The following is a 26,097-nucleotide window of genomic DNA, read 5'->3' as shown; positions in this document are numbered from 1 at the left end:
GATTGGCCAAACGACTATTTCCCACCCAAGGTATGCTGTAATGACGAGTTTCCACCCTTTAACTATGGAAACACCAAACACCCACCCATGGCCGGTTAGATTTAACCAAACTCTAACGGTGGTAAATTTAATTGCATTTCCCCCCCTAAAAGTTTAAAAACTAACATTTTTTCCCTAAGCTAAGTTTGAAAATATTGCATTTCCCCCCCTAGGGTTTATTTCCAAACCCTTCCAATTTCCAAACCCTTTTCCGTCGCTTTCTCCGGCGCCATCACCGGCCGTCTTCCCCTCCCGACGGTTTCTCTTCCACCGACGGCGCCTCTCAACTCGACCTCAACGTATCCGACGCAGAGATAAGCCATCTGGGAAGAGAAATCGTCTTCCCAGACGACGAAGACGAGATCGATCGATCTCGTCTTCGTCGTCTGGGAAGACGATTGTCTTCCCAGATGAAGACGACTCGTCTTCCCAGAGGACGACGAGTCGTCTCGTCGTCTCGTCTTCATCTGGGAAGACGTCGTCTTCCCAGACGACGACGACGACTGGGAAGACGAAGAACTTCGTCTTCCCCGACGAAGTTCTTCGTCTTCCACAGCTTCTCCGACTCCGATTGGAAGTCCAAATGGGAGGAAAGAGTTCTCTGGAAGGTGAGGATGCTTCGGGAGGGAGAGACCGTCGGCAGTGGAGCCGGAGACCGTCGGCAATGCTTCGGGAGGGTGAAACTGTGATTTTTAAAAACTTAGGCTGGGGGGGGAATTTTAGTTTTTAAAGTTTAGGGGGGCAAAATATATTCTATTTTAGTTTATTTTTAATATTCTAGAGAAAATGACAATTTTACCCTTGCCACCGTTAGAGTTTGGTTAAATCTAACCGGCCATGGGTGGATGTTTGGTGTTTCCATAGTTAAAGGGTGGAAACTCGTCATTACAGCATACCTTGGGTGGGAAATAGTCGTTTGGCCTTTAGAGATTTGGTCTACTTGTTCATGCCCATTCTGAACTGTTTTGAGATTATCTTAATTACGTAGTTCTAAAAATTAGAACACACCAGTCGATTTAATTAGTTAATTATTAATTAAATTGGTTAGATTACGTATAAAATTGGATTTAATTTAATTAATATAAAAAATTAATTTTTAAAAAAAAAATATTATAAAAATTTTTATTAATATTTTATTTATCATATTTGAATATATATATCATTCTACCAAATTTATTTTAATATCAAATAAATCAAATTATATATTTAATTATAAATTATATAAAATTTTTAATATTATTTTTAAATAATCAATCTATCTGACTATCAATTAATTAATTTAATTATCCTTTCTGTTTGATTGATATTTAATTTAACTTTAAAAATATTGTTTAATAGTATATTTATCACAGAGTCATTCTCTGTCAAGGGAAGATCATATTTTATAGCAAAGATATACATTAAAACACGATTTTTCTCACATTAAATTTTCATTTTTAATGTTTTTATTTTGTATTAAATTTAAAATATTCTCGTTTCTTCTCCTTGGGCATGTATCATGTGTCCATTTGAAGGTATCCTTACAGCTCTAAATTATATAAATATTCAAATATTAAATATCAATTAATTAACCGTAAATATATTATTTATAGAAATTAAATTAATTATAAAATAACAAAAATTAAAGAATTAACAAACTAGAATTAATCACTATATGATAAAATCTTAAAATTTTGAGTTTTAATTTTTCAAATAAAATAATAAATAATATAATTTAATATTCAATTATTGGATTAAGATAATTTTGATGTAATATTTTTTTAATTTTGAACAGATTTTTATAAAAAATTTAGATGGCAAAATATTTGAAAGGCTAGTATCTTTAAAGTTAAAAATGGGGTAAAACGAATATGAAATTGGGTTTTAGCTATATTTATAAATAATAAAATTATATATATTTATTTTAAATATATAAATAGATATTTATTTAATATATGTTATTAAGTAATTGAGTGATTTTAAATTAAAAATAAAATAATATTTAATTAAATAATAATAAATCATATTTATATTTATCGATTTACTTAAGAATAAATATATATAATATTGTTTATTAGTAATATTCATATAAAGTTGGTTAAATCTTTAAAGGGCGCGAAAATTGGTTTTTTTCAAAATTAATTGTAAATAAAAAATTTAATTAATCGATATTATTAATAAATTCAATATTTATGTATACCTCTAAAATTAAGGATATTAAATTTTGTAAAAATCGGATGGTTTCATAAGCCTTAGGGTTGGCCTTGACACACTGTGCCACCCTCAAAAACAGTTTCCTTCATTTCCTCTTCATCTGTCTGTTTCTGCTTCTTAACTAGTCACGAATGGCGGCGGCGGCGGCGGCAGCTACATCCTTGACCCCTCTCTCAACACCTGCAACCTCTTCATCTAAAGCCCTAAAACCAGCTTTCACAACTCTCAACCTAAGTTTTCTCTCGTCCACCTCCAAGTCATCGAGAGCTATAAAAGCTACCACCGGTAGAAATGGTGTCGGTGTGGGTTCAGCTCTCGGTGCGCGCATGGTGTCAATGCCAACGATTAAGACTCCTACGTCTCTGGATTTCGAGACCTCTGTCTTCAAGAAGGAGAAGATCTCTCTTGCTGGCCACGACGAGGTATATTTACACCTCAGTTTGTTTTATTTAGTTTCTGTTTGTGTTCTCAAATTGGATACAAACTAATCGATGGAATATGTTAATTTTGTAGTACATTGTTAGAGGAGGAAGGGATTTGTTCAAGTTTCTACCTGATGCATTCAAAGGAATTAAGCAGATTGGCGTCATCGGTTGGGGTTCTCAGGTCTCATTTTGAACGTTTTCTTTCATAATCAGTTTATTACTTTGAAGATGTGCATCACTCGAGGCATTACATTTAATTGGTTAGGTGACTGGATTTTTTTAGAAGTACTATTTCCTAACCTATACTTATTGAAAATATTGATTTTATAGGATGGCTAATGAATTTATTAGTTTTACCCTTTTTTTGGATGTGGTATAAAATAACATACCCGAATTGTTTATGTTGTATTTCACTGGAGTTCTTTCTAGATGATTGTGTGTGGTTATCTTATTCTGTGAGTTAAAGCCTCCTTATCCTCTTTTTTCTGTTTAGGGACCTGCTCAAGCTCAGAATTTGAGGGATTCCCTTGCAGAAGCAAAATCTGATATTGTTGTCAAGGTAATCTTTAATGGCATTCGATTTTGATCAATTCTTTTATGGCTGATTATCTCCTAGGATTCTTTCAGTTGATATCTGTTTTGTAAATCTGTATTTTCTTTCCGTTGGTTGGTTTATGTATTGTAGATTGGGCTTAGGAAAGGCTCTCGTTCTTTTGCTGAAGCTCGTGCTGCTGGCTTCACTGAAGAGAATGGAACTTTGGGTGATATATGGGAAACTGTATCTGGCAGTGATCTTGTTTTGCTATTGATTTCTGATGCTGCACAGGTTGGTTTTGCATATTCTTGATTTGTGTTATAATGTTGGTTGATATGTATGGTGCTTATACGAATGAAAGGACTTTGTTGTATTATCTTCAATTCTATTGTTCTGCTCTTCATAATATTTGGTTATTTCATTATCTGGTGTAGGGGATCTGATTAATATTATGTTACAGGCAGACAACTATGAGAAAATTTTCTCCCACATGAAGCCAAACAGCATCCTTGGACTTTCTCATGGGTTTCTTCTTGGGCATCTGCAGTCAATGGGACTTGATTTCCCAAAGAATTTTAGTGTGATTGCTGTGTGTCCCAAGGGAATGGGTCCATCTGTGAGGAGACTTTACGTTCAAGGCAAAGAGATTAATGGTGCTGGAATTAATTCCAGTTTTGCTGTCCACCAGGTCTGCTCTCTATCATTCATGGGCCTGTAGTTTTTGTTCCCTGGACTCCAATCTGTTTAGCAGACTTTAAGGTGCTGAATATTACTTATGTAGGATGTTGATGGTAGAGCAACTGATGCTGCCCTGGGATGGTCAGTTGCCCTGGGTTCTCCTTTCACATTTGCCACCACTTTGGAGCAGGAGTATAGGAGTGATATCTTTGGGGAGCGGGGTGAGTTCTTTTCCCACATCTGTAATTTTATGGTGAGCTTAATTCTCTATTTCTGACATTTGCTTCTTTGTGGGTGATAGGCATTTTACTTGGTGCTGTTCATGGAATTGTGGAGTCCTTGTTCCGAAGGTACACTGTCAATGGAATGAGTGAAGATCAGGCTTACAAGAATACTGTTGAGTGCATTACAGGAATTATATCCAAGACCATCTCTACTCAGGTAGCCTTTTGATGAAATTGTAGAATTTGTTTTCTCGGCACAAATACGAACGGTATTTTCTTTCCTTTGATGGGAGTGTTTTCTAGTTTAACCATTTCCAATTTTCTATTTTCTTTTAAACAGGGTATGTTGGCTGTTTACAACTCCCTATCTGAAGAGGAGAAAAAGGAATTTGAGATAGCTTATAGTGCATCATTTTATCCTTGCATGGACATCTTGTATGAGTGCTATGAAGATGTAGCCAGTTGTAGTGAGATCCGCAGTGTTGTCTTGGCTGGGCGTCGGTTTTATGTAAGTTCTTACAACACCATAACTTTGATCAACTTGAAGTAATTCTGAACTCTAATCTTTTAATTGGTTTTGAGTAGCACTAATGTTCAAATAAAACTGATTTTTGGTCATGTTTATAATTTATAGGAAAAGGATGGTTTACCAGCTTTCCCAATGGGAAAAATTGATCAGACTCGCATGTGGAAAGTTGGTGAGCGTGTCCGAGCAGCACGGCCAGCTAGTGACTTAGGCCCCTTGTGCCCTTTTACTGCAGGTGTCTATGTGGCTTTAATGATGGCCCAGGTATGGGGATCCCCTTCAGAGTAATTTGTTATATTGTTAGTTACTTGAACAGGAATACAATGGCTAGAAACCCTTTTCCACAGAATAAAACAGAGATTATTTAAAAATATCAATAAACTATATGCACATATAATGAATATAATTTTAGGTACCAATGATGATGTATTATAATGTGATAGTGTGATTTTAAATTGAGGATAAATTAACACTCAATCATGTGGTGACACATAAATCATTAGTACCTAAATTGGTGCTCATTATATACACATAGCATCACTAAAAAAATTTGATATTATTTTAGATTCAAATAATTATTAAATCTTCAATGGATACGATTAACTAACTGTGGTAGCTTTGGAATTCAGGATTCTAAATTTTCAAATTGACTGCCTGTGTTTATGAGGTTTGTAGATTGAAATCCTTCATTTCATTCTGTTAGTGATATCCTACTTTTGGTTTTGAAATATCCAGATTGAAGTCTTGAGGAAGAAGGGGCACTCATACTCTGAGATCATCAATGAAAGTGTAATTGAGTCTGTAGATTCATTGAACCCATTTATGCATGCTCGAGGAGTTTCTTTTATGGTGGATAACTGCTCCACAACAGCTCGGCTTGGATCAAGGAAATGGGCCCCTCGTTTTGATTACAACCTCACGCAACAGGCGCTGGTGGCAGTGGACAGCGGTGCCCCCATCAATCGAGATCTCATCAGCAACTTCCTTTCAGATCCAGTGCATGGAGCCATAGAAGTCTGCGCTCAGTTGAGACCTACCGTTGACATTTCAGTTCCACCAGATGCCGATTTTGTGCGTCCAGAGTTGCGTCAATCTAACAATTAAATCCTGGGGGAACATTTTAACTTGAAGTAGCCAACAAAATTCCCTACACAGGACGTTCGACACACAAAATGTATTCTGTCTGTGAGCCTTTAGCTGTATTTGTCTATCTTGGTTGAGTGTTATTCAGTATTACGTAGAACAACACTATTATGAAAAATGCTTGATGTTGAACGAGACGCGGAAATGCTTTTTATGTTTTGAGGTAATAAAAGTCCTCGGGGGAGAGGGCATTTATGTTTGAGCATTTGAAGGGAAAATCTAGGGTTAACAATTCTTAACATGATTTGGTAGTCTAATACTAAAAATATTAGATTAAGGGTGAGTATTTTTATATGAAATTTATTTTAGATTAACTCAATACGATTTAAAATTAAATTGAGTAGTGTTATGATTCATATAAAAGTAATCGGATATGATTTGAATTAATATGAATGTTTTAGATAAATATTATTTTAATAAATTGTATATAATTACATATTTATATAATTATTATTATTTATTTTTATTTAAATATTTTATTTTATTATTAAATAATAAAAAATTGATTTGGTTAGATTATAAATGTGTTTTTTAAAGATCTTATTTATATTATAATTATGTGTAATATCTTTATAGTAAGAATTTGAAATCTTTATCGATTATATATAGTTGTATTTTTGTTTAATTATAATTACTCATATTTTTTTAATTTAAATATTTTTTTATTATTAAGTTATAAAAATTTGATTCGATTATTTAAATTATTAATGTGTTTTAAAAATCTTTATATGTAAATTTTTAAATTATTTGTCAATAAGACACTATTATATTGTATGTTTTATTAATAATAGATTGAAATAATTTAGTAAAGAAATTAAAATGATAAAAATACTTTAAAGAATGAAAATAATAAATAATTTTGTATCAAATTATTTTTAAACGTAGATCACAAGCGGTTGGTTCGGGTTAAAAAATCCGAATGAGGAATCACATTTTTCTATCCAAGGATTGTTTCAAAAACACCCTCATAACTTTTGAAAGTATCAATAACATTTTTCAATCAAACTTTGTTAATGTTATCACCCTAAATTAAGGAAATTTAGAAATCCTTTGAATATTCGATTAAAAAAATCTCTTTTTTTTGGCCCTCTTACTATCACATCTTTCTTTTGTTAATCTTATCACCCTAAATTAAAAAAATTTAAAAATCCTTCAAATGTTCAATTTAAATAATTTTTTTTTTTTAACCGTCACTTCTTTCTTTTTTGGGTCCTTAGCATTGACACCATCCTTTAACAATCCACCTTACACTCCCAGACCCTTGATCTACTCCCTCTTATTTCTTGTATTACTAACTTTTCCTTTGTTTTTGGTCAATCTTCAAGGGCATTACTCTTTTCCCTTTTTGTTAACCCTTAGGGGTGAATTTCAACAAAACCATTTTAGATTAAAGAGGTGTTCGATTCAATTCAAATCAAAATTTTAGTTTGAGTTTGGTTTGCATGTTTTATCGATAATATTATTTATTTTATTGATAATATTATTGATCTCATCAATGATATTATTTATTTTAATAATAGTATAATCATCTAACTAGTAATCTTTTGTCAACATCTGCGACCAACCCAAAATTAGCTCAAATTTAATTCAAGTTGGTTATAATGGAGTTGACTCAAACTTGAGTCAAGTCATGTTTGAGTTCGATTTGACTCTAATTCAATCCTATCAACCTCCCATCACCCTCTCTCTTGTTGTGTTTTGAGATCGCATCAACAACTCTTTCACTTGATTAAGTCGTCAATGACTTGATTGAGTGAAAGAGCTTGCAAGAGAGATTCTAATAGTGATTTAAGGTTAAGATAGCGAGATCATGACAAAAATGAGTTGGTGACACTGATGATTAGGGTTTTCAATAAAACAAAGAGATTAAATTATATATTTTTAAACTTATAAAATAATTAAACTATCATATTTTAAATATTTAGATGAGATTTGTATGAGGGTTTTTTAATCTATTAAAAAATTTTGATTTGTAAACGAATTATTTTACCCTTATTTTGCTAGTTTTTAAATTGGCGTTTGATTTTAAATGAAAAAATGATCTCTATGCCATAAAGAGGTGGAAAAGTGTGATTTACTTATGTAAATTACATATTTACATAAAAACAAATCTGATGTCACACACACTTACACTCTATATCCTTTTAAAATAATTTTAATTTTTTATACGGACTCCATGAACTGGTTGGCTTGGGTTAGTGAGGGGGAGTTCTTGGTGCGATCTCATAATTCATACATGATTTTACAAAAAGAGGAGACGTCCTTGTGTTTTCGTAGTTCCTACACGGTGAAAACGATGGGGCAGTCCACTTATTTTCTTTGTTGCATGTTGCACAAAGGGTTTAAAGGAAACGGTGCATTAAGTTGCTTGCAAGAACCAACTAATTCTCTTTCCCAAAAAATCTAGATGGGAGAACCTTAAAATGTAATTTCCTCGTTCAAATTACACTTATATAAAATGAATGTATGTGATGATATTCACTATGTCCTTAAAAAATTATAATTTTAATAACAAGATTAATAAAGAATTAGATAATGAACGGATGGATTTGAGTGATTCAATACTTCGTTGCAGGAAAAGAGGTATTATTGTGATGATCTCGTACTTCCTACCTCGTTTTTCAAAATGAAAAACGTCTTGGGTTGATTTTGTAGTTTCTACAAGGTGGAGACAATGAAATTGATCCATGGTTTTTCCTTTTGTTGCACTGTGTCAAGGGTTGATGAGAGATAGTGTATGTAGCATCGCTAAGGGCAAACTAGATTTCTTTGACTGTTTTCTCTCCATGACTTTTTCCCCATCTAAGCAGTACTGAAGAGTCATGGAGTTATTAAACTGAGTGGTCCGTAATTGTAGTCATCATTTCAATTTCATCATTGATAGAATAATGTATAGAAGCTTTTATATGTCTTTGGGTGATCAATTTCGAAATCTTGTACACCATTTCTTTGAGAAAATCAAATCTCTGGGATGCCCTTACACTTTAGTGCAAATTTTGTAGCAAATATCACTAGTATTGGAGTGAGGTTGGTCTTTATATTTTGAAAAATTTTATTTTAATTACTATTATGTGCATTACATTTCTACATACAGATAAAAATTAAATATATGTTTCAACTCTTTTCTCCATATATCCCTAATGTGGAAACCCTAAGAGAGCTCCTAACTTCAATTGCTGATTATATATGATTCATATTATAAGATTTGACCAACTATCTATCCTACCTGATTTATGCTCTTGACAATCCATCTTTACCCTTCGTCCCATTATTTGTAAATATTAAGAAATATATTAAAATAGACATATCAAAGTAATCGATTTAGCCCACGACACAGTCTAAACCATTTTTTTGGCATAACTTATTATTATAGTAAGTCATATCAGATTTACAGGTCATGTGGGTTGTGTTGGAGCCTTGAGACAAGGCTCGTGAACTAATCAACAGAAAACCTAAAAAGTTATTAAAATATTAAAAATTAAAATATTATAATTTGGTGTATGGTCCCATAAAAGTGCATGAGTTGGCCCATTAAAAACCTGTAAAGGCCGATCTTTCAATCCTAACATGATGGGCCAGAAATTGGCGGGCTTTTCAGCCTACTGGTATGAAGAAATGCATTCAGTGTAAGAGAGCACGTTCTTCTCGCAGGCTACAACACAAACGCCATATCAAAACTACTCGAACTACTTTGATTACTTGAAAGCAAGTGTTCATCTAGCTTCGCAATTCCTTGTTAACGGACATTATAAAAGCTTCATCCTGAATTCTTTTTAAATGAAATAAAATTCTTTAAAATTTGGTTGAAAATGGAGTTGAAATATGCGCCAAATTCCGAAACAAGGACTAGAAAGAAACTGCAACGATCGATCTTCATACATATTATACAATGACAGTTTTACATATTCATAAGTTTCTTCTGAGATTCTGAAGAAACAATAATGGCGACAATACAGGATGCATATATAAAGAGTAGTATTCTACATACAGGAATTGCAATAGAAGGCGCCGGCCTTTCGATTTCGATTCTAATAATATTTTAAGCAGTGGGGTAAGAGGCTTCCATGGCTATACCGCAAAGGCCTTCCTTGGCAGCAATATCTCTCTGCATCATAATGTATCCTTCTTGGCCCCATGCTGTGCCCCATGAGTTCTTCACCAGCCAATACTCGGTGCCATCGCTGCTCGCTCCATAGCCAACAGCAGTAACCCCATGGTCTAGCTCAGTTCCACAGGGGCCTGTAAACACACCACTCGAATAAAACTGGAAGTCAAAGCCGCTGGCATCAATGGCAACAGAAACCGGTTGATTAGCCACTGCCTTCAATAGGGCTGCTTCGCTATTTGTTGGCACATCCTCGTAGCCCGTTATTTTGGCTGCATCACTGTTCTCCTTGCTTGCACTGCATTTCCCATCGACTCCCTGGTAAGGGTAGGTTGTTTCTGAAGCTATCCCATGATTCTGTATGATGAATTTAAAGGCGTCGTCCATTAAACCACCATTGCAGCCTTCATCCTCGCCCTTGGTGTCACAATCTACCAGCTCTTGCTCTGAGAGAGATACTAATTTCCCAGTTGTTATCTCATGAATTCCTTCAACAGCAGCAATTGCTGAAAATGCCCAACAACATCCGCATTGGCCTTGGTCCTTGATGGGTGTGACAGCGCCCTTCTTTGTCCAATCCATAGAAGCTGGAACTGCAGTGATGTTTTCATACTTAAACGAAGCTGTTTTTGTTAACTGAGAACACATATGGCCCTTGAATCTGTTTCTGGTGGCTTTGAACTCTTCGTTTGTGAGATCAGCAAATGCATTGACGCCTAGCTTGTAAGGTTTGTCATTGGCCTTGTTGAAAGCCTCGATGCGGGCCACATTTTCCTTGAAAATATTGTAGCGCTTCTCCTTCTCACTGGCGTCCTTGTACCCACGCCCATAACGAGCCATCCATTCTTCATGCCGCTCGTACATTGATGCTTCCTGAAAATTACGACTCGTAGCCTGCGGAACCCAAGCTCCCAATACGAAGATCAAGCCCAAGCAAAGGCATAGGAACGGCTGGTCTCTGAATTCCATCGCAGCTTTCTTAGTAATTAGAAATGAATTGAAGGTGAGAGTGAATATACACATTCTATTGACGTTTATATAGAAAATTTTCTCGTAAAGTTTTGTGAGGGAAAGGCTACTGCTCATCTGCGTGCCCGAAAAATTGTATCATTTGATGTGCTTGCGTATTGTTCCGTTCCGTTTAAGTTACACTCTTGAAACTTGTCTGTCGCTTTAGAGTGTTTTTTTTTTGACGCCTTGATTAAATTGGAGCTCCATTTGATCAAATGTTACCACAAGAAAACAGAAGGAATGATCTGTGGTGTGCCGTTTCATTCATTCATATAAATATTTCAACATAAATCGGTTTATGTTTATTATCATGTAATTAAGTAATTTTGAATTAAAAATAAAATAATATCTAATCACATGATGACATAAATAAGTGTACTTATTTATGTATTCAAATTGAATATGCATAATTTTACTCATATACAATTAATCTGGACCCATCTCAAATTTTAATTTGGACATATACATACTTTTGAGTATAAAATTGGTTATACTAATGTTATATCATTATGTTATTTGGTGTTAATTTATCTTTATTTCAAAATCATTCAATCACATAAGTGATCATAATTCAACATTAGAAATACATTGATTTATCCCCGATAATTGAATATTTTTTTCTATAAAAACTACATATTTGATTCCATTCATGAATCTATTTTCTTCCTGTGAGTTCGAGTCTCAATAAGAATGTTAGTTCTTATTGTTCATATTTTATGATATATATGTATAGATTATGAAATTCCAATGATTTAGGGCTAAACACGTCAATTGGGTTGGGTCAATAGGGGCTCAGTCAAAAGTCTAACATTTAGGCCCAATTTGAAAGGATACACTTTGATACTATAGCGTGTTGGCTCTAGTTCATAGGTTTTCTAGATCAAACTATAAACTTTAATATTAGGTCCATAAGTAGACCCGATACTATTTAACAATTAAAAAAATTAAAATAACAAAATAACAAAAGCTTCAGTTGCTTCTGCTACAAGTAGAAGCCTTCAATGGGTATTGCCATTGTTTTATTATTTTTTTGAATTTTTTTTATTTTTTATTTTTTTATATAAACCAATCCAAATATTTTCCATTTCCAATTTTATTTACAAATATCTCAATCTCAATTCTTTCATTATATTTTCAATCTCATTTTTTCTCATCAACTCTCTTTCGAAAACTGTTTAAATTCATAAATAATAATTTTTGTATTTATAATTTTATTTTGATTTCAATTTTATCATTATAAAATATTACAAATTGATTCAATATCAAATGAGTTTAGAAATTTGAACATTGAAGAGAAGTAGATAAATAATATAATATATAAATTTTATTTATGTTTATAATTATACAGTATGTAAATTAATTTATTTGTACTATATTATAAATTTACAATATTTTTTATCATATAACTACGGTATTCTTCTACCACAAATAAGAGATTATAAATAAAATATTCAAGATTTTGTTCTTGAATTTAATAATTGAAAAATAATTTATGCTTAAATTTTTAATTAAAAATTTTAAAACAATTTTGTTTAAATGGGCTAGCCGAGTAAGGCCCGACCAGACCTTATATATGTAGAGTTGGGTCTTCGACCTTAAAAATTACATGGGCCGGCTCAATCCAAAAGTCCATCACTATGCGGGCCTAAGACCCACCCCATTGACATGTATAACAATTATTGGAGGTCCCATTGGTGTGTATTAAGTAGGAATTAAACCTATAAATTCGCCAATTATGAGTTGGGCGCTTTAACCATTTACCCATAGACGTTTATGCATTATTATATGTTTAATTGTATGTTCAAATGTGTATAGATATAATTTCATTGATTACAAATAAAGTTACACATCAATGCACTGAAATTTCACCACAATCATTTGAATCACATGGATGGCATGTTCTGGCCATGTACAGTCCCTTTCTCAAGGAAATTCCACCTTCTCAGTTGCATTTCAAATTTAGGCCTTAAATTAGGCCTATTTCAGCCCTGCAACCCAACTTCCAATCCATAACAAAGATGAACCGAAATAAAAAAGAGTGGTGTCGTTTTGTTCAGCTTCAATATTCATGGGCAAATGCTTCCAAAATTTTTCATATTTTTAACAAAATACCCAGACTTTCCAGGCTCAGACCCGGTTAACAGATCCGTACAAATTGGTAAAGTAATGGCACAATGAACAAATCAAAAATAGGTGAAAACATTTCACCCAATAGAATGGTTAAAAAAATGTATACACAACTCTTGTTTTTTTTAATTCAATATCACTTAACAAATAGAACCTTATAACTTAGGCTAGCTCTAAAATCATTTTATAAATTAAAATTAAAGGTCTGATTTTGCATTCGAGATTTATCTATTCAATATGATTAGTTCGATCTCAAAAAATAGTTTAATTTAAATGAGGTTTACTTTATCCAATAATAATAATAATATCAACAGTAATAGAATAGATTTTTTTTAACTTTTTAATAAATTGAAAAAGTCCAGAGGACTATTTATAAGATTTTAAAAACTTAAATACCTATTTATGACAAAATTTTTAATATTAAAATAAATATATATCTGTAAGATTTTAAAAACTTAAATACCTATTTATGACAAAATTTTTATTAAAAATTTTAGTTAAAATTAAAAATAAAATTATTATTTATTAAAATAATTTAAAAAATTAAAATTTTATCATATTTCATTCTCTAAATTTAAAAATCTCATAAATTCTCTCGTATCCAAAGTTTTTAAGTTTTTAAAAATAACTACTTTACTCTCCAAATCCCTAAATTTTCCTTTTTCTATCACCAGTGATCATTTTCAATGGTGACAACCTCTAAAAATGCTAAAGAAAAGTCAGAGTTATCTTCGATAGAATTTCTTTGTCTTCGCCCATGAAAAGACTTACCTTTAAGTTGTTTTAATGAAGCATTTGCTCCGCAATTTCTTGTCTTTTCATTAGGACCAAGTGTCAGCTCTTGTTTTAATAAGAATTAGAGTTGGTAATGCACAAGTTATATCTACTAAAAGATGTACGCTGACCTCATCACCATAGGAAGCGACTAATTTTTTTGGAAGACGAAAGGGATAATGTAATGTCGGTTGAGGCCTTTAATTCTCATTATCATAAAACTATATATTATATTATTTTGACGGTTCATGTCTAAGTTAATAACAATAATAATATTATTATTTATTATTATTCGTCACTCGTCACATTAACGCAAGTTAACCCCTCAGGCAAGAAAGAAAAAAACCTTGAGTTCTTAAAAATTAAGTGTTGATGTTGAAATTGTCCATCTCTAAATGACATCTACAAAACAAGTAATTTCTAATCGTTTTTCCAGACAAGAAAGAAAGCATGCACGTGAAATTATTCTACAATTTTCAGACTAATGTGCCAGCTGCTTTCAGCCGTTGAATATTATTTCTGCTATGTTACAGTTACTCATTTCTCTCTGTATCATACAGGGAACAAGTTGTGGATAATAAAGAACTTGGACATGGCCACCAATCTGAATAAATGTAAGATCATTTTCTGTTAAAGCTCTATTAATAAAAGGGAAAAGGACTATTTCCCACCCTTTTAGGGCATTCTTAAACCTATATTCATGAAAGATAAAAAACTTTTTTTCTCATCCATGACCAAACTACAGTCCAAATTTTCAGTTAGGAACAGGGATAAAATCGTCATTTTAATTATAAACTTTAAAACTTTAAAATTCACTATTTTCCTCCTTCAGGTTTTAAAAACTAACACCTCAACTCACCTTCAAAGTTTGAAAAGTTTAGATTTCACCTCTAGGGTTTGTTTCCTTCTCCAGCTACCACTGACAACTGACGTATTCCACCAATCTTCCATCTCTGACTACAAAAGACGAAGAAGGATGACCCTTCGTCGTCTAGATCTAGACGATGAAGTATCGTCCAAATCTGAAAGAGCAGATGAAGGACGATGCGACGAACATTGTCTGGGTGGAGTGACGAAGAGAGACCCTTTTTTGTAGACAAGACTAAAGTGGGAATGTTGTCAATAATAATAAAAACTAGCATATATTATTTACGAAAAAACACAATATTTAAGTTGAAGCATGTAACATGCTTATAATATTTTATAAGGTTATGGGACAAGAACATATCACCCATGTATTATATTTAATTGATTGAGTTGATAAAATGACGTTACGTGTATATGTCATAATTCAAATGCAAACATGCGGCTCCATAGTAGATATCTAATAGGGAAATTCTAAAAAATACCCAAAATACCCTTCTATTAAGCAAAAATGCCCATAGCATTTTCTAAAATGCCAAAATTATCTTTCCCCTCATATATATAAACTCTCTCACTCTCACTCTCATTACATACATTTTTTATATCACTTAAATACTTACTTTCACTCTCATTTTTATTTAATATTAATTACTACAGGTTTATTCGGAAAGAAGAAATTCGTATTTCTGAATTCGAATAAAAAAAATCAATTCGTGAAAACTATATTGAAAATAATATGTTATGAATAAATACATATATTGAAATACCTTAGAATGTCAATAATAAAAAAATTACTCAATAATCTAAAAAACAGATCTAAATTTATAAAACTGAACGTTCAACTAGCTTATGAATGAGAAAATCGAAAAATCGATCAAAAATTTCGTAATTACATCGTAAAACGTGTCTAAAAAAGCACATCATAATTACAAATATTAAATTTGAAAATGTCATATGAAAAAAGTCTAGTCCGGTCACAAACAAACTCAAAATCATAAAAACCGAAAATCTTAAATTTGATAAAATAATAAAACTGCATAATACACATTGAAATAGTTTTATTTTGGCCTCCAAATTTGGTGCAATCAACAAAGCTGGTTATCGTTATAGAGCTCGAAACGAGCTTCGCTTTGATATATTACAGGCCCCGTAACTCCTCTCGGATCAAAAGTTATGGCCGTTCAAAATCTGTCTCATATAAACCCTATAGTTTTAAAAAAGTTAATTTCCACCCAATCCACGGTTTTCAAGGCTTGCCACTGTTCAGTATAAAATTTCACATGGACCCCCGTAGATCTCCCCCTGTTCCCCCTCCCCTTAAAATTTTGAAAACATTAAATTTCCCCCCCATCCCACGACAGCGTCACAACATCCCATTGTTACTTGGCAAATTTAAAAAACGTCCACAGTGGAATGAGGACTCTCACACAGCTCCCTAATATTTTGAAAACACTAATTAAGCCCCCTAACCCACTGTCAACAGTGGGAGAAATCGTCCGACAGTGGGAAACATTGTTCCCACTGTCGGACTACTGAACATTTTGGAAGGGATTTTTGACCAAAATTCGTCGTTTCGGCCTCCAATTTCAACAAAAATCAAATTTACATAGGCTATAACACAAAACCCCTCAACCAATTCAACGAAATCAACCAAGAATCAAAACATTTTAAGCATTGTTCAAAATCGAAACCTTAAAGTTTCAAACTGCAAAATCTCACTCAAATCTCAATAATATGAACAATAACTTGATTCAAACAAGATGACGGAAGATATGCTAACGTTTTGTGCCATTTTCGGTCATCGAAAACCACGAAAATCATCAAAAATCTGGCCGACAGTGGGATGACCGTGGGACAGGGGAAAATTTTGAATTTTCCCCTGTTTTTGAACAGTAAACTTACAGTGGGGACAAAGGGAATTTGTTATGTTTATATATGGGGAATTTGTTGTGTTTAGATATGGGCAATTTCGACATTTCACAAAAGTTGGGCATTTTTGCTTTAATCTGAATTTTTTGAGCAATTTTACTTAAACCCTCTTACTTTTGCCTATTTTTTTATAATTTCCCTATCTAATATCTCAGCAATCTTAAAACAAATTTAACATAAATTCGATGGTTGTCTCGTTCCAACGTTTGCCCTGCCAAACTTTTCACAATTTCCGTGAATTCGAAAACTAAAGTATGTCAATTTTGAAAGGTCGGAGGACTTATGCCCATCCAAAAGTATATTGTATTCTTAAGTTTTCATTCCTTAATTTTGAAAATTTTATTTACTTATCTATAGACGGATAAAGTTGATAAAACTCTAACCTCTTAAAATTTTATCTTATTTTCTCTCTCTAAATTTTAAAAACTAACAATTTTCTATCCTAAGTCAAGTTTTAAAAAATCACATTTCCCTATAGGGTTTAGTTTTAATATCCGACTACTCTCTCCGACACAATCACCAACTATCTCTTCCTCCCAATAGTTCTCTTTTCTTCGACGATTTGCCTCAACGGGACCCTAACCTCTCCGATGTCATGTGACGTCATCTAAAAAGACAAATGATCTTCCCAAATGATGAAGACAAGATCGATGATCAATCTTGTCTTTATCGTTTAGGAAGACAATTCGTTATCCCAAACGATGTAATAGGGGTTAAGGTTTTATTGAGGTAAACCGTCAAAGGGAGGAGAACCGTTGGGAGGGAGAAATGACAATGATGGTGTCGGAGAGAATGACCAGGTATTGAAACTAAACCCTAGGGGGAAAATGTAATTTTTTAAAGCTTAATTTAGAAGAAAAAATGTTAATTTTTTAAATTACGAGAAGAAGAGAAAAAAATTGTAGTTTTTTTTTAATATTATATATAAAATGATGATTTTACCCTTAAAATTAATATATTTAATAGTCTATAGGTAAATAAATGATATTTTCAAAGTTAATGGATGAAAATTGACATTACAACATACTTTGGGTGGAAATAAGACGTTTGGGCATTTTGAAATGTTCACATGGATCTTTTTTATAAAACAAAAAGAATTGGAATTTGCTAGTGATTATTGAAAAAGTAAACTTTGGCATTTAAAATCTATTGGTGTGTATCTCTCTTGATATTAAAATTTAGGTGAAAAATAGTCTATTGGCCTTGAAAAAAGTACGTAACAGTTTGCCGAAGATGGATATAAGTGAAACTGCGGTCTCTTTTTTACTTTAATAATTTAGTGAAGTACAAGGATTCCATTCCCATAATCAAAGCTTTTTAATTTGTTACTTAGATTAAGTCTAGCGGTTGATCGTGTGACCAATTTTATGTAAATAAGATCTCTCAATTGGACCCCCATAATCTTAGAAGATCATGCCATATCCCATTACCATCATTTTCTATTCTTATAATATAATAAGCTTGATATTCTTCGGTTCATCATGAATATCTTCATCAACTTGAATATTAATTACTATGAAAACCAAGAAACCTGATGATTTAGGAAGAAACTGTGGTCAAGTTTTGGAAGAAATATAAAAATAGTAAAATGATTACAATGATAAAGATACAAATATGGTTGGATTCGAAGTGAACTTATTCAAGTTTGATACAAGTTTTATTCGAACGAAATCAAACCCAAGTATGACGTAGATGAACTTGAGCTCAAATCAAAGTTAAAATATATTTGAAAATCACTTATAAACCTGAATCTGAGCTAACATATATTTAAAAATTTTCAATTATGTCACACAAACCACAAGTGAACCAAATCCAAATAAACGAGTTCAACGAGTCTGAGCCAAGTTTAGCTAATGTATATGAACCCAAATTGAACATGAGTTCGGTTTGGTTTGAATTCAAAAAAAAATTTAAACTACGTTATACAAACCATAAGTGCATCAAATTCAAATGAACGAGTTGAACAAGTTTGAGTCAAGTTTAACTTATTCATATAAACTTAAACAGAATACAAGCTAAGTTGAACCCCCTAAAAACAAGTAAAAAATGAGGTTCACCCTATTTGGTTTAATTCAGTTTAAATTCACCCTCAGATACGAGCCAAATCATTTTTGGAGAATTTATTTTTTGTTTTCTTGCAGAAAACCTTCGGGAAAGAGATGAAAATTATTATTGGTAACTCTGTCCAGATAAAAATAATTAAAAAAACAGTGATAATGACAAATTACTCCAGATTTTTACGTTTAACTTTCTAACCAGTGAAGTGCAATAATATAACAACCGTATGAATAAATAAATTAACCGTAGAAAATAAAATAATTAATTTTGTACCCGTATGTACGTACCGTATTCAGTTGTAGATATTTACAACTGTATCCCAAATATTGTTTCCAAGAATTAATATTTATTAAAGTTGTAAATGTCAAACAATAATTCTTGTTATGCCGTTAAAAAAATCCCTACAAAGTCAACTTTCTAGCTAGGTACAAATAGATGGGTTGGGAAGTGGATGATCGACTCTTAAGTTTGAAATTTCAAAGCTTGGATACTATTTTTGTACTATATAAAAATTAATAAGGGTATCGTGGATGTGAATATATATTTTTTAATAAAAATTTTTATTTAAATAAAATCATTATATTTAAAATTGAACCAATCATATTGTATAGATGAATTTTAAATCTAATATTTAATATCAAAATTATTAAACAAAATTAATTAAAATATATATAAATAATATTTTTATTTTTATTTTAGATATAAAATTACCAACATGACGATCTTACGCTGATAATCCAATTTAAATTACAAAGTTAATATCCCATTTTAAAATAAAAAGAAAAATATTAAATATCAAGAAATGGAAGTGGCTGCTTCTCTGTTGATTCGGCTCGGCTCGGCTAAAAAACAAATTATTCGGTAAAGAAAATGAAAAATATTGGGTGTGTCCTCCGCTTAGCTGGAGAGCGCTGAGGAGTGGTATTGCTTCAGAACTTAGGGTTCCCTGAATGGCCCAGCTGGCACGGCACTCTGCACATGGCCAGCTGCCTCTGTCTCCACCTTTTTTACCCCGCCTTTACTATTTTCATTGACATGGTCTAACGTGGATCCACGCAAAGTGTTTGTGAGGATGCACGTCTCGTAATTTTATGTAAACACAGGCAAAGTATGTAATATTATAGTGTGCTGGGAAGGGAAATGTTTCAATAAACATAGAAACTTCTGGTGGCCTTTTCTTCTTTGCTAATTATGTAAAATATTCAACTAATTTTATGACCCACTTTTACATGTAATGTATATCCGTACTCTCATACTTCACCATTTACTATTTATGATTTATTTTTTTACAATGGTAAAATCATTATTCATGGATTTGTTTTGTATAATTGAAGATAAAATTTTAAAATATGCAACAAAATTAGGAACCAATCTTATAATAAAATAAAGAGAAATTAAAATAATTACCTATTTTGCCCCAATATGTAAATGAGACAACGAGAATGTAAGAGTTGACCTTTTTTGACCACCCATTAATATAAAATGGTATTTTTCCTACATGTTTGAGTCCGTAAGCATGAGAATATAAAAAATAAATAATATTATATATACAAATAATTAGTATAATTTTATATACAAATACTAATAATATATTATCATATAATTTAGTGTTATATTACATTTAATTAAAAATCACTCAATTGTATAATAATATATTATTATTTATACTTTATATTGATGGGTTTTTTTAATATAATTTTATTGTTAAAAAATTAATAACTATGACACAAATGAAACCTTTTGAGTAGACTCTAAAAGGACATAACTAGTTATAGAATTCTTACCAATTCAAGTCAATCCAATTATAATTCGAATAGGAAAAGAATTAAGAGCCCTAAATTGTAAATGGTTGCTATTCCATAAGTGGAACTAACTTTTTATATTGGATTTAAGAATACATGGAAGCCAGGTTTGGTGAGGTGAAAGAAAGGGTAATGTGTTCAAATAAAATCATGTTTAGTTTGAATAAATTTTATTATTAAAAATTAAAAATTATATTGAATATAGATTACTTAAAAATTTATCGGATATAAATTATTAATATGTTTGATAAAATTTAAAAAATATAAATAATTATTGTATTTGATTAGAGATAATAAAAAAATAGTAATAAATTATTTTACTTAAATACACTTAAGTATAATTATTCTAAAATATTTTTTTATATTACCTGTTATATTAATTGAAAATACGATTATTTTTGTCATAAAAAATTAGTAAATAACAATATAATTATAATAAAATCAAGATTTTCTTAATAATCTTTTAATATTTAAAATAACAGTGTTACCTATTATATTTTATTACTGATAAATTAAATTAAATAATATAAATAATAAAATGATAGATTTTTAAGATAATTTTTATTAATTAGAAATTAAACAGTGTCCCAAAGATTGTTTTAATTAATAAAAGAAGATTTTATATTTAAATTAAAATTTTAATTTATTTAATTTAATAATTATTAAATTCGAAATTTAATACATTCCATATGATTGACTGAATTGTAACAATGATAAAACTAATTGGAATAAAATTTTTCCCTAAAAACAAAAAAAAAAGTGTTCAAATAAATGAACGCGGCGCCCCATACAATCAATCGAATTTGCTGGCAAAAGCTAAGAGCAGCGTAGTGGAGTCGCACAAATATCGATTTTGAGAAATAACTGAGTAATCCCCTTGTGTAATTGGAATAAAAAAGATTTAAAAAAATAAAAAGGGAGAAAGAAACAATGGATACATAGCCGTAGCCGTTGAGGAAAGAGAGGGGAAGCTTAGAGCTTTGTCGTCTCGTGAGTGAAGAAGCAGGTAAACTGTAAGGGAGTGAGTAGTTCAGATCACTGCTAACCAAAAGGAAGAAAATTAAAAGCTCATTATTCTCTCCCTTAAACAATTGGTATCATTCACATTCATTCTTTGCTTCCTCCTTTTATGTCACGAGATCCCCATCGCTCCTTTCTTTTTCTTTTTCTTTCTCTTTCACTCTTTCATGTTTTGTTCTTTTTCTTCTAGTTTTACACTGTTATCATAGAGAAACAACAAACCAGAGGGTCTGTTTAATTTATAATGTCACATTCAAAGAAATCCTTACTAGACATAAACTTTGATTCCCCAACCAACCGATTTGCTAACTCGCTCACCTTCAACGACGACAACAACAAGCCAGATTTCAAAGAACTCGATCTGGGTTCACCTGTTTCACCTTTGCTAACCCGTGCCTCTGTTACTAACGCCAGTGGTGTCACCACATCTAGCAGCAGCTCCAGCTCTTCTGGTTCAGCCTCTGCCAAAAGCAATAGCAATACCACTCCTCAATTGCCTAAAGACAAAACAAAAAATCACTCGGGTGAGCTCTCCGGATCACCCGGATCCGGCCCAACTCCACGTAATTTCAAACCGGGTCACCGGAGATCAGTCTCTGCTGGTCCGCCATTGATCTATTCTGGTTCGAGTTTCAGTACCGTGAGTAGTAGTGGCAGTATCTCCAATGGAAATGGAGCACATTCCGTTTCTTCAAATCCCAACGCCGCAAGTGTGCTCCCAAATGGCAACATTTGTCCATCTGGAAAGATCCTTAAAATTGGCATGGTGTCTCGTGTCTCTAACAGAACTGACACGTTAGGTACGGGCACGGGAAACTACGGACACGGCAGCATAATGCGTGGTCATAGCAATTGTAATAACAATAATCATAATAATAATGCGAAATTAGGTAATGCAGTGGATGCTGAGGAGGTGAAGAGGGCAGGCAATGAGATGTATAAAAAGGGTAATTTTGTTGAGGCTTTGAAGTTGTACGATAAGGCCATATTTATGTCGCCTGAAAACGCCGCGTATAGGAGCAACAGGGCGGCGGCTTTGACTGCGGTGGGGAGGTTGAGTGAGGCTGTTTCCGAGTGTGAGGAGGCTGTCAGACTGGACCCTGCTTATATGAGGGCTCACCAGAGGTTGGCTTCTCTTTATCTTAGGTGAGTTTTGTTTGTTTGTTTCTTGCTTATTTTTCTGTTCTTGTGTAATGTTTTATTTTATTGTTTTCTTGGAAGAAATGATGATGTTAATGTTATTGGTTTGTTGCGTTTCCTTTTGGTTTTGCCATGGATTGGATCTGTTTCTGTGCTTTCTTTCACAGGCATTTTGATGTTGGTGTCTATTTGCTCTGGCTTTAGGACCAGTTTCGGTGTCATCCTCCTTGGTGAATTTTCGTTTTTTTTGGTTGATTTGGGATATTAGATCTTATGTTTCTTTATAAACACTTACTGATTTTTTTCATTCTTTTTTTGAAGTTACACGTTTAAATTGTTTGGTCCTTGAGATGCTGCTAGCTGTCTAGAGTTGTTAACAGTACCTATCATCTGGTTGGTTTCTTGGATTGAAATGTACGGTTCATTTTACTTTGTTATGTGATTGATTCAAGTTTATAATTTTCCTTTGGCTCTCACATCAATCGTCTAGATATTCTAGTGCTCTTCAAGAATTATTTCTAACATTTTTGTTCTGTAATATAACTTGTCTTTTCCCAGTCAACTTTAAGAATGTCATAGCTTATCTACTCATGCTTTATATGGTACCTTTCATTTTTCTATAGATATTTAATTGATCTTCATGCTTTTCTCCAAACTAGGTCGATGTATTTACCATAAGCATCTTGTTTTTCACTGTTTGTTCATGAAGCAGCAAATTGTAACTGGGTAACTTTTTCAGATTAGGGCAGGCTGAGAATGTCCGACGTCACCTCTTTTTTCCTGGCCAACACCTGGATCCTGCTGAGTTGCATAAGTTGCAATTATCTGAGAAGCATCTAAATAGATGTGCAGATAGCAGGAAGATTGGCGATTGGAAGGGTGTTGTCAGGGAAACTGATGCAGCAATGGCAATTGGAGTAGACTCCTCTCCTCAGGTGTAACAACTATCCTGATCCTTTTTTCCCTTTTCTTCTAGCTGAGTTAGAACTAGATTCAGATTTCCTGAACATTTTTAGAATGACATTTACAGCTTGTCGCTTGCAAAGCTGAAGCCCTGTTGAAACTCCTGCAAATTGAAGATGCAGATTCTTGCCTGTCAAACATGCCTAAATTTGAACATTATCCTCCTGCATCGCAAGTTAAGTTCTTTGGTATGGTTGCAGAAGCTTATGTGCTCTATGTACGAGCACAGGTCGAGATGGCACTAGGAAGGTGAGCACTGTACTATAAGGTTCAAACTCATATTCTTTTCCCTGTTTATTTGGGGTAAGTGAGAATATATGATAGATGTGGTGCAGATTTGAGAATGCAGTTTCGGCAGCAGACAAAGCTGTGCTTGTTGATAGCAGTAATTTAGAAATTGCAGCAGTGTTAAAGAATGTGAAAATGGTGGTAAGAGCTCGTACTTGTGGTAATGAGCTTTTCAGTTCTGGAAGATACGCAGAAGCATGCTCAGCTTATGGGGAAGGCCTTAAGTATGATAGTTGCAACTCTGTTCTCTATTGTAATAGAGCAGTTTGTTGGGCCAAGCTTGGGTTTTATGAAAAATCCATAGAGGACTGCAACGAAGCCCTAAAAATTCAACCAAATTACAAAAAGGCTCTTCTTCGTAGGGCTGCCTCAAATGGAAAGGTGAATAGACCTATTGCTTTTATTTTAGTGTGTTTGTGCATTTTACGTAGCATGTGCTATCTTTGTAAATTTCTGATTGATTTTTGTGTCTTTTGTTATTAACTTTGTAGCTTGGGTGGTGGTCAGAGGCCCTCAGAGATTACGAGGCTTTGAGGAAAGAACATCCTGGAGACAATGAGGTTGCTGAATCTCTGCACCATGCACAAGTTGCATTGAGGAAATCTTGTGGGGAGTTCACAAATAACATGAAATTGGGTGGTGAGGTAGGAGAGGTTTCAAGCCTAGAAAAATACAAAGCTGCTATATCATCACCTGGTGAGAGATGTCTCTTGACATAGTGTTGCATGTTTGTCTTTTCTCTTCTGCTATTCAGCATATCTCATCTTGGCTATCTGATTTCAGGTGTTTCTGTAGTACATTTTAAAATAGAATCCAGCAAAAAGTGTGAAGAAATATCCCCATTCGTAAATACACTCTGCATGCGATATCCATCGGTGCATTTTCTTAAGGTAGATAATTTATTACTCTTCACTTGCTCACTTGCCCTTGGTTGACTGGATCAATTCTCTTAATTCTAAATTTTATTTTAAATGAGTTTAATTGCATCATCTATACCAAGTTCTTTTTTTCCCATGTATTTTCCTTCGCTAGTGCATTCATTTTTCCAAAAGTTCTGATTTTGTTTGTGTAGGACTCAATTGGATTGGGAATTCTAAATTTTCTTAACAAGAGAATAAAATGAAATGTTATTATACCAAAACAACTCAAACATGGATGTTATCTAAATAGACTTGTTAACAATTTTTTATTTTTTTGGATTGTTGAAGGTGGATGTCGAGGAGAGTTTGGCAGTAGCAAAATCAGAGGGAATAAGAACCATTCCAACTTTTAAGATTTACAAGAATGGGGATAAGGTGAAGGAGATGATCTGCCCAAGCCATCAAATCTTGGAGGAATCAGTGAGAAGTTTTAGTCTATAGAATACATATTCGTTCATGTTTTGTGATGGCTCAAGCCCCCACTTCTAATGGTAATTTTCCAGTGGATTTATTCATCAATTCAATATTCATACTAGGACTACCAATTTTGCCTGTGACATATCAGCTATACAATTGTTACAGGAGTTTCAAGGCAATGGAAAACTCATAGAGAAATTAGCTCTTTTAGTTCTCATTTGCAATATATTTATATATATGCTTTCTGCTTTAATACTTCAACTTTAAAGCCATTATTAGCTCTCTCTCTCTCTCTTTTTTCCTTCTCTTACATTCCTTTAGAAAAAAACTTTTGGTTACAGATGATGCTAGTTTTGTTTTAGTGTCTGAAGAAAAGCTGGAAAACAGCAGTACAATTGAAATCTATGATCCATTCCCTCTAGTTTTAATGTGTTGTTGATGGAGAGAGATGGGGAGATCTGATCTGGCTGGTTGGTGACGCTGTTGAATTGTTGGATTCCTGCTGGATTGTACTGAAAAGAGGGTGAATTATTGATGTTTTTATATCCCTTGACATCTTCATGTCAACTTTTTCACCTTTTTCTGCCTCCTCAATATTCGTTTTCACCCAGCTGAGTTTTGATTAAATATTCTCACTTTAGTTTTCTTTTTTCTTTTTTCTGTTAGGCTGTACTATAATTCTCTTAAATTATTATTTCTTTTTGCTAGCATCGTTTACTACCCATATGCATTGATTCCAAAACTGTAGAAATTTTGCTTCTAATTTTGTGAACAAAAATAACCCATTACTTTTGGCTCTAGATTCTGGTTGGTTTAGTGCAGGACCCTCGTAAATGGACTATCTATTTATTTTAGAAAATGTTGCTTTTGTTAAAGTGGAAGTCAATAAATGTACCAAAATTAACTAAAAAAATTA

The 26,097-nt window shown here is 32.7% G+C and overlaps 3 protein-coding genes across 5 annotated transcripts; 2 read left to right on the top strand and 1 right to left on the bottom strand.

The window, feature by feature from the left end:
* Positions 1 to 2,249: 2,249 nt before the first annotated feature.
* LOC123195805 (ketol-acid reductoisomerase, chloroplastic-like) lies at positions 2,250 to 5,968 on the top strand. Its single transcript, XM_044609648.1, has 10 exons — positions 2,250 to 2,654; positions 2,746 to 2,838; positions 3,151 to 3,216; positions 3,343 to 3,483; positions 3,653 to 3,880; positions 3,974 to 4,091; positions 4,172 to 4,311; positions 4,435 to 4,602; positions 4,729 to 4,884; positions 5,356 to 5,968. Exons 1-10 carry the CDS (start codon positions 2,364 to 2,366, stop codon positions 5,722 to 5,724), a joined length of 1,770 nt encoding a protein of 589 aa, XP_044465583.1. The 5' UTR covers positions 2,250 to 2,363; the 3' UTR covers positions 5,725 to 5,968.
* Positions 5,969 to 9,688: 3,720 nt separating this feature from the next.
* On the bottom strand, positions 9,689 to 10,837 carry LOC123196946 (senescence-specific cysteine protease SAG39-like). Its single transcript, XM_044611102.1, has one exon. It carries the CDS (start codon positions 10,835 to 10,837, stop codon positions 9,803 to 9,805), a length of 1,035 nt encoding a protein of 344 aa, XP_044467037.1. The 3' UTR covers positions 9,689 to 9,802.
* Positions 10,838 to 21,408: 10,571 nt separating this feature from the next.
* Positions 21,409 to 25,864, top strand: LOC123196088 (inactive TPR repeat-containing thioredoxin TTL3-like). 3 transcript variants are annotated; one of them, XR_006497598.1, is made up of 8 exons: positions 21,409 to 22,599; positions 23,333 to 23,528; positions 23,624 to 23,805; positions 23,892 to 24,225; positions 24,336 to 24,540; positions 24,628 to 24,734; positions 25,053 to 25,255; positions 25,544 to 25,864. XR_006497598.1 is itself a non-coding variant. In XM_044609967.1 (7 exons), exons 1-7 carry the CDS (start codon positions 21,698 to 21,700, stop codon positions 25,203 to 25,205), a joined length of 2,079 nt encoding a protein of 692 aa, XP_044465902.1. In that variant the 5' UTR covers positions 21,409 to 21,697; the 3' UTR covers positions 25,206 to 25,391. The 3 variants fall into 3 exon arrangements, 1 of the variants encoding a protein (XP_044465902.1); XR_006497597.1 differs by having other exon boundaries at positions 25,523 to 25,864; XM_044609967.1 differs by lacking the exon at positions 25,544 to 25,864 and having other exon boundaries at positions 25,053 to 25,391.
* Positions 25,865 to 26,097: the final 233 nt, after the last annotated feature.

The sequence above is a fragment of the Mangifera indica genome, chromosome 14 (genome assembly GCF_011075055.1).
Source record: "Mangifera indica cultivar Alphonso chromosome 14, CATAS_Mindica_2.1, whole genome shotgun sequence".
NCBI classification, from domain to species: Eukaryota; Viridiplantae; Streptophyta; class Magnoliopsida; order Sapindales; family Anacardiaceae; genus Mangifera; species Mangifera indica.
This window is presented reverse-complemented; position numbering and strand designations above follow the sequence as displayed.